Source organism: Dendroctonus ponderosae, unplaced genomic scaffold (genome assembly GCF_020466585.1).
Source record: "Dendroctonus ponderosae isolate FM_Combo_2020 unplaced genomic scaffold, Dpon_F_20191213v2 Dpon_F_20191213_8, whole genome shotgun sequence".
Lineage (NCBI taxonomy): Eukaryota > Metazoa > Arthropoda > Insecta > Coleoptera > Curculionidae > Dendroctonus > Dendroctonus ponderosae.
Window position 1 is genome coordinate 11,591,704 of NW_026019016.1, and position 9,827 is coordinate 11,601,530.

Consider the following 9,827-nt stretch of genomic DNA (forward strand, 5'->3'; position numbering starts at 1 on the left):
ACATTGTTAGACAATACAAAAAAAAATAAATATAAGACTTACACCACTTTAATAATTATGGGCACATGAGAGAACCAGCAACATTTTCCGGTTAGTCCGCAATATTTCTCTAGGATTTAATGGGCTTTCTGGAATTCTTTGCAGAATATTCAGAAAATAGTCTAATAATGTCCCAGCGTGAAGATGGATTTTCCAAAACGCAATTCGCAGTTTTAGTCAATCCACTGCTATCGAGCGGCGATTAAACTCAAGCATGTGTTAAAATAAACGGTGTAAACTCACTGTCACACAGATACTAAAATAGTAAGTACATAGCCATGAAGGAAAAGTTCATAAAATGTAATTGCCCCATCTGAAACTTCTACATTAGGATGAAGCCCTCAGATCCAAGCAAATGAGGCTTGAAATTATATGGCTTGGGCTATTTGAAAAGAGTATAGAAAACTTATCCTAAACCAAAGTAGTCAAACCAACTTTTCGATTTGGTGGCATCGTTTCCTTTGCGGTATATTTTTTCGATCGCTAATATGAGAATTCACTTATTCTTAGTCTGGCAATGCGGCCTACGAATGACCTTGTTTTTTAGATTATTTTGAATTTTCTCTTTTTATCTCTTTTTTATTTTGGACAAGACTCTCTTTATGTAGCATTAAAAGTAACTGTTTCCCTAGTGTCTAAGTTCATGGCAATAAAATACGTTCTCGGATGTAATTGGATTTTTCATGGCTACTCATGTTCTAATCTGAAAGTTGGAAAAAAGACTAGAGCAGAAGGTAATTAAGTTTAAAGAGAAAAATCTTGTATGAAGGAACATTTCTATGTAAGTATCTTTTATTTGCTCTAATTGGTCAGTTATATTTATGAACAATTGCTAAGGTTTCTTTTAATGCTTTTCCTTCTTTAAATAATTTTTTGCAATTTTGCTTCAATAAAAAGAGTAATATTTTGTGATTTCTTATGTAAATTTACATACAAATTTTTAGACTTGCTTTTAATTTACTGTCATCGGATCGCATTGTATGTTTATTTGAGCATTAATAATAATGCTCAAATATAGCTAATAATAAGCGTCTAGTATTTTCAACGGTTTCTGCCACAGATTTGCATTTCATTACATTTGATCCGCTTGTGTTCTTCCAGAATTCGGTTTCTAAACTAAACTAAACTAAACTATTCGAACTAAATTAATTATTTTGTTTCAATAGAATTTATACCGATTTGCAAAAGTGCATCTGTGTTACTGCTTAAATTGCTGTTTTGATATACTGGTTCAAAGCAGACTTTTCGGCACAAAGCTTTCATTAATTAATTTTTAGTTGGCTGATTTTAATAAATTAATTCAAGCCCCAAATCGCATAAACAGGCAGCAGAATTTGCTGAGGCAAGGAAATATTGCTCAGAGGCCTGCACAACTTTTAAGCGACTTATTTTTTATAATGCTTATTATTTACTATAAATATTTTTTTAAATGTTATCTGTGCGCTTCAAATGATTTTTCAAGAAACACTGAACGAGTTAGAAATTTCTCATCAAATTATCCAGCCATCGTCTATGAAAATACACATTAGAACTTTTTATACCATTTTGAAATGGACATCAGGATATCCTTAGGCCAAAAAGCACTTTTTTAAATTTATAATGCCCAGCGTGGGTTGAAAAAGCTCTACCTAAATCCAATCGAAAACGGTTCAAAATACGGGACTTTTCTCAGTAAATCGGGAATATCCCTAATGGAGTAAAGGAAATTTGCCATGGATGGGTTTCCTGATTAACTTTGTATAATTTTTTCTGCCCTTTGAAATTGTCCTGAAAATTATCGAAACGGATCTACTTGAAGGAAAATAAAGGAGTTTTGGAATGTATCGTTGTATGCGCTGATCTAGAATGCAATTGTAGTCTTGCATTTAGTTTGAAGTGTATTCATGATACTTTAATTTACATTTCAAATCAACGGAAACGGTTTAAAGGCTAAAAATAAAATTTATAACTGCAGTATTCGATTTTCGTTGAATGCAATTATGCAATTTTAATCTCTCAATAACCTAGACGCTTGGAAAGGCGCTTTCTCAGCTAGATTGCGGTAACGAAATTTAGTGTAGAAAAATTAATCCGCAGTTAAAAGCTTAATGGCCCTACAAGCTGATTTCTTTAGTTACTATAAAGAATTTAAAAGTGGGGTATTAAAAAACCATTTATATTATGCCGCCGCTTTAACTAGTTTGAGCTGAGATGATCAAGTGCAGAAGGACCAAAATTTGTCTTTTCTATTTTTTAGGAAAAAAATGGTGCGTTTTTATTGTCATTTAGTTAATTTGTAAATAAGATACAGGGTTAAACTGAAACATTGTTGAGTTCATCTTTACTTTAAGATCTTTTGTCCTGGAAGTGTAGGTACACAAAATATAAATACATATTTTTAACTAATAATATTTGAATTTAATAATTCCATTAAAAATAATACATTTTTAATCATTTTCGATAATACACCATGTAAATTGTATGTATCCTGCTCTTCCCGAGTTCAACCATAAGCGTAAACATACTTGTAAGTATTGTATAAGTCTTTTTTAGTAGCTTTGATAGCAATTATACAAATTTTTATCTAACTAGGAAGAAGTTCTAACAAAGATCCAAATTTCTCGATATGGTTTGCAAGCAGTAGTTCCTGGGAAAAATCAAACGGTTATTGGAGGATTTAAAATAGTTTTATATAAACATAAGATATAATAAAAATTTAACAAAGAAACAACAATTAATCAACACAAGCAACAAATTAGAACTTACAAAAATTGAAGACTACACAGCAAAAATTTTTATTTCTGTTCCAGAAACAGGAGTATTAATGCCTGAAAGTAAAATCAGAAATCGTTAAATTTTAATTTTAAATCACAAAAGTTGTCAAAGAATAATTATTTCCCGGTAAAAGCAATAACACTCATGCAACAATATAATTTTTCTATTTTATTTGTGTTTTATTATTTAATCGAAAAAACAGACAAAAATCGACGAAAAGATTGAAAAGGCTGAATTCTCAACAAGAAAACAGGAAGAGTCATGCAAATCCAAAACAAACTTTTATTATGTTGTCTGTTGTGTTGCAATAAAAGTTTCACAGACTTTACAGCGTTGATCATGTAAATGGGAGGTAATTCCTCATAGACAGCTTTTTAGAAGTCTTTTTAAATTATAACGTAATATGAATATACGTTTTTTTTAAATCGCCATAGGAAAAAATATAAGAGAGTTAAATCCGTGGAACGAGGAGGCCATCGAATTGGTCCATCGGTACCTATCCATCTTTAAAATAAATACTCGTTATGCTGGAAATGTAAACTTTTGGAAATTATGGGATGTGCAAATGTTTTTGTCATTGCTCTCTAATGGTACCAAAATATACAGGGTGTTTAATTTAAAAAAAAACAAGTCCAACTTTTTCGGGACGCTCCACTTATTTTCTTGCTTATGCTCTATTTTATTATATATATTAGGCTTATCTATTGCATTGCATTGCATAAAAATGCATCTACATTTTTCAATGTTTCTAGTGATAGAGGTAAAAGATGCAGGTTTACCCTGTATGTCAATAACAAAGGAAAAATTAAAATGCAATTTTTCTCTGCTAAAAAATACAGCTCATAACGTGCATAACTCATAAAACTGAAAAATTTTGCACACCCTACATATGAGTTTGAGAGTTTTCTCATATAAAATCATTCAATTATTTTTTCGACTAGTTTCGTTTAATGGCTAATCAAATTCTTTGATTTTTTCAAGGTGATGTCATGGACATAATGGCCCTTATCAACTCCTCAATTAATTTCATCCTTTACTGCACAATGTCCAGACAATTCCGATCAACGTTCCAGGAAATGTTCCACCTGAAGAAATTTTTGGGCTGGATTCGATCTCCTAGTTCCAGAAGCACATTGGCCGAAGACACGAGAGCGGAAACCAAGGTGTCGTTGGTCTAGCAAATACTGCTTTTAGTGTTTAAAAAATAATTGATAAGGCCAGCAGCTACAGCTGAGATTGCTGAATTGTATTGGAAATATCAAGTGCCAGGGAAGTGACTTTTGTAAATTTAGTCAATCGCGTTACAAGCGCATGTTAACGAAAAGCCCTTCAAAACATGTTTCAGGATTGCGTGAATTTCAGCAAATAGCAACACTTGGGATGTTTTCGGTAAATTGGCAAAGCCGCTTAAATATCGCTACGCATTTGGAATGATTGCAAAGCCGCATTATTCAACAAAATATTTTATTGTTTAATGACAAAGAAACAAATATTGAAATTAAATAATATATTTATTGGCGTCGATTCTGCACAAAGTGGACGGATGCGTGCCAAAGGGAAAATCTCACAAATAATCATAATTCAATCATTAAAAATTCAGATCAGGCAACTAATTATGACTCATAAATAAAATTTCGTGAACTGAAAAGCTTCTTGATAAATTACTGGTATGTTTATGGCTAAGACATAAAATTAGTCATTTCAAACTCCATACAAAAACACGCCCTAAATGAGTAAGGTTTTACCACATTTATCGCCCCGAAATGAGCAGCAGCAAACAGAGTTCCATATTAAAAATTTTATTTTCGCAGCAAAAATGCTCATAATTCTCCGTATCTTATCACATGACGGTTTTTACCTGGCGGATGGCGTGTTATGGGGTTAATTAGGGTATTTTTAGGTTTTTCGCCCAATGGCTACCAATTAGCCAAAATGTATTTTAGATGCATGTTTTTACGGGTTATTCTTAACGAGTGAGATATAAATATAGTATAACAAACAGAAAAGTTTGTTCATGTTATAGAAATATTATTTATTGATGGATGCTAGGAGTCACAGATCTCTAGGTGTGGTAATCTCAGGCACCTTCAGGACCGGTTTCGAATCTATTAGGTTGCATCAGCTAAGTTTAACGTGTAAATAATACTCTGCATCCTGTGGAGAAATAGGTGAGCGGAAAAACTTGAAAACAAATAGGAAAAGGAATAACTACAGAGGTAACATTAACGTAAGTATAAAGAGTTGAGATCTTAATGAGATGTGCAAAGATGAAAAGCAGGAAACAATTGGGGGCAAAAACTGTATTAAAAGCTTAAAACGCAAAGGAAAAAACACAAATATCGATGAAGATACTTCGTCAGACACTGGCATGCAAGAGAAATTCAGATAACGATCTGGAATTTTGTCTTAACCCAAAGATGTTTAATATGGAAACATTTAACATCAGCAACTTAATTTCGTCGAATTTAAATCAAAATGGTACTTTCATTAACATAGTTTTCGTCTAAAGTTTCAGAGAAAATGTATTTTGGAGGTAGTCACTTAAAAGTGTCTTTCTTGGTGTGTACATCATAAATAAAGTAATATTAAATTGCATCCAAATGTCAAAAAAAACTCATCTCTAAATTCAATCGAATCATTTTTTGGTTAAAATGGACCGTTAGCTCTAAAGTGGCCTTCTTTCATCACTCTTGGCGTACTGACAATATTCAAATTATAATTCAAATATTTATATTATATACTGTTGTTAACAATCGGTTAGAATTAAGGTCTAAAGACATATTTCTTGCGGTTATTTTCCCATTGCTAACTGAGAATGATTTATCAGTTCTACCTGTTACCTGTTTTACACAAATCTGTAAGTAAATGCTATCAAAGAAAAAATACAGCCCTGGTTGCCGAGTACTTTTACAAAATGAAATGCTGCCGGGATCCAAACCGCCCAAAAATTCCCCAAAACCTCAATTTTTTTCGGGCATCGAAAAATGGTAGAAGAAGTTATTTCTGCAAAATAAAACGCAACTAAACAACTATTATTATCGTTACTCTTTATTATCGAAATCCAGAACTGCCAAAACACGATAATTACCAAGAAAACACCATTGAGGGATTACTTGTAATGTAAATAATTACCTTAGATGACAATGTAAAGTACAGTTCACAGCAGAACGACTGTAATTTAAAGTCGATTTGTGAAAGTCAAGTGCAAATTATTTTTAACTTGAAAATTCGGATTGCGAATTCAAGAACAGTTTTACTTTCTGGTGTAATTTGAAGAAGAAAAAACCTGCAAATGACGCAAATTACCTTCCAATACAATAAAAAGTTTAGTTTACAGCAGAAAATCTATAGTCTTCTGAAGAACTTTTAATATCTGATACACATAACAAAACAGGTCAATCTGGAAGAAAATGGAAAAAGAAGTCTACCTCGCATTAAAGTCACCCATCATGATGGTAATTTTCGGGTTTCCAGATGTTTTTTTCGGGTTTACAATGTCTTCATAGAACTGCTCTCTTTCATTATGATCTGCGTAGCTAGTTGGTGCAACGAGCTGCATCACTTGTCAGCTATATCGGTTATTGAGTTTTCTCATGATGTAAATGACTCTTTTCGAGATCGGCTATATTTTGGTTACCAGATGGTTCATATCCTTGTGCACCATATTAAAAAACAGTCGGTAATGCTTATAAGTATGGGCAGATAATCAGTAAGTTCCAGTGGCGCCAGAAAGTCGAATCGTAAATAGTATAGATATTAGAAAGGACGGAAGTTTTGATGAGAAATATTTGGGTATTTTTTGTTGAGGTGGCCGCTTTGCTTCAACCTGTATTGCGCAGTGATATAAAATACATTAGCGAAATGCTACTACTCGTTTTAAGAGTGTTGTTTTCAGGCTAAAACTAGCTGATGAGAGCTAATAGGCTAGAAATCGGTCCTCATGGTGGCTGAAATTCGCACATCCGGAGATCTGTATCTGTACTTTCTTACATGAGAAACCTTTGACGGCTCTGATGATGCGAAAAGTTTCATTGTTCTTCGCAATCTGATATGTGCTCAGTACGCTCAATAGTTCACCTTTTTAATTTGTTGCTTTTATTGCAATTAATTATCAAATTTCGTTGTCTAGCTAATAATTTAAATATTGCGGTTGTAAGCTGTAGTGATTTACATGTACGAAGACTTGATGTGCACTGTAAACGTGTTCTCTATTTGTCAATATGATAATCTAGCTTAGTAGATTCCAGGTAAAATACTTTGGTTATAAGATTTAATAAACTTTTGAAATGAAAAAAATGCTTTGTACAACTAGGCGAAAATTTACCAGCTGTACTAGAGCTTCGATTCGTCCCATTAATAGAGTTGAATAACATTACTTCATTTGTAACAAGATTTGCCTTGGTTTCGTATCGGCTGTGATTTAACGTAATTTGTAATAAAATATTATAACTATTTGTAAAATTGCGTTATTAAATCAACTAGAAAGCTACAATGGTTTGTTTTATTTTCGGTTCAATTTGAAATGGTGTGAAATCCAAAACATTTTCTTATCGCCAACATCTGAAGCTTTTGTCAATACTTTCATAACTAAAAAAAAGTAAAGTTTATAACTCATTACCTACTTATTTCATCTTTCTTTCCTAAACTTGCCTCAGCGCAGTGCACCGATAAATTGTTGATGTCCTTTTGTTCTAATTTATAACGCATTAAAGTGTTGTTATTTTTCTGAGATTAAGCTACTAGATTAGCCGATATTAAACAAATGTCACTCTTAATAAGTGTGGAAATTTGAGCTCAAAAAACATGTTTTTTTTAACTTGTGATCCAAACATGGTATTTATCTTGGCGAAAGCAGATGATTAGTTGAGAAACCGGCACTCTTAACGACCATTAATTACATATTTTTAGAATTGTATCAAAAAGACCTATTCTAAAAATATTTGTGAAAAATTAAATTGCTGCTTTAGTCAACCGGACTGTAACCCAAAAAGTTCAACTTTGTTTGGCAATTATTTAAGTTTCTAATGTTTGCACTTAGAGAGCTTAATATTAAAACAAAGTGAGTTTGTTTGGCATCAATAAAGTAAACGGTTTTCTAGAAAAAATGTTTAATTAAATTAAAGCTTTTCGGAGTTGAAATGGGGGATTAGTTAACTAGTAATAGTTTAACTATTTAATTAAAAACTTTATACGTGGATTCAACAAAGGCTCCTTGTTGCTGGGAACGAAATGCCAGCAAAAATTCCATTAGATTTAAGTCAAAAGAACAAGAAGGCCAAGTGACAAGTTCGCCTCTGCTGACTGAGTGATTTGGAAAAACTTTGTTTATATAAAAACGGTTCATTTTGAAGAGTACCTTTGTCTTAACCTGTGTGACAGAGGATGCAAAACATGTAAACAATAATTTGTACCAAACGTCTCTGATACGAAATGGTTCATGATGCGTTTGTACCTTATCTTGCCAAATGGGATTCCTGGACTTAAGACGGCGGCCAGGAGCATTATCTATATTAGTGACATTCTCTATATGGGGACACACACATAGATGATATAGTAGGACTGAAACGTGAAAATGATTACAACGAAGATAAAGAGGACCAAAACCAGACAATATCAAAACAAAAAATTAAACTTGTATAGTATATTATCTGAAAAGTCCTGGTGCTTTCCAGGACTGGATAATATTCATAATGAACTGCTGAAATATGAGAGTGAGGCAATAATGGACAAAATGCAAAATTTATTTAATACAATATACAGTGGAAGTAAAGCATCACAGTCCCAGTTCTCAAAAAAATTGATCCTCAAAATTATATAGGTAATAGTCTGTTGAGCGCCACTTTCAAGGGATTCGCACACATTCCAGCAGAAGAAACTATACGGACTGGCATCAGTAAAGAACAACCGATTCGACAAAACCGATTCACCATAGACGCAATATTCATTTTAAGACGAATAGTGCAAAAATCCCTTGAGTATAACAAAATTGCCTTGATGTGATTTTTCGACTTAACGCAAGCTTTTGACAGCGTTAGACTTTGAGATGTCCTGAAATTATGAAAGCAGATAAATTTGAATCCCAAAACAGTTGATACCACTAAAAAAAATGAACATTGGACATGGCACCTCTATAAAAGCACGCAATAAGTTTTCCAACAAGATACCAGTCTCAGCCTCAGCCTCAGCCTTTAATATACAAGGTGATTCAAAATTGGCGTCATTCCTCTGGGGGTGTTGTCTGGCGGTGTTATAGGAGTACAGAAAAACTAGTAAAAGAAATTAATTGTTATTAAAAACTGAGAAATTTCCAAAAAACTATATCAGAAATACGGCAGCAATGTTTTTCAAGGCAATCCGCCTAATTAACATTGCGCAAATACCTGTTGCTTCGTAATTATTGAAAATTCCTGTAACCATGGATAAATAGAGAGTGACAATAAGATAGACAAGGATAAACGGTAAATTCAACAGGAATCGTTGAATGACGGAACCTATTTCGAAATGTCAACCTGTTCTCATAACCTCGAATTCTGCGAGGTTTGGTGTTTACATAAATAATCCATACAACACCAAACATTTGAATGGTTAACTCCAAGCAAGCTAGTGCCTGTGTCATATCCTTATTATCCACTCTTATCAAGTAGCTTCTCGTATTCAGTTAATTAACTCGTGCTCCATTTGTATCTCCTTGTGCTGTGTGTATTGTACAAACGTGGTAGGAATGTAGCCCGTATTTATTTGGTCCTGGGAAAGTGTCAGTTATTGTGCTCTGAGTGCCCCTGGAAGGCCCTAATTCGATTATGTCCAATACTTGTTCCTCTGTGCCTGGACATCGATTGTCCCGAACATCTATTGTCCACTATCTTCCTGGAACCACTCTCCTCGCCCTTTGCTGGCGTGAATTCTTTCAGCTTCTGCTATGTTACTGTAGCATTTCCTCTGAACTAATCGCAGATCCGCAAATTCGTGAAAGAAAATTCAAAGTAAGTCACAGTTTGACAGATTATTGTTATTATTGACAAGGGCTATCCACC

At 33.3% G+C, this 9,827-nt stretch overlaps 1 protein-coding gene across 1 annotated transcript in view; it reads left to right on the plus strand.

Moving 5' to 3' along the window:
• LOC109536093 (G-protein coupled receptor dmsr-1-like) overlaps positions 1–7,285 on the plus strand; it is a 50,614-nt gene extending 43,329 nt beyond the window's left edge. The window contains exon 4 of the mRNA XM_019902175.2: positions 3,775–7,285. Coding sequence (XP_019757734.1) covers positions 3,775–3,971 — 197 coding nt within the window. The 3' untranslated portion in view covers positions 3,972–7,285. The remainder of the gene's footprint in view (positions 1–3,774) is intronic.
• Positions 7,286–9,827: the final 2,542 nt, after the last annotated feature.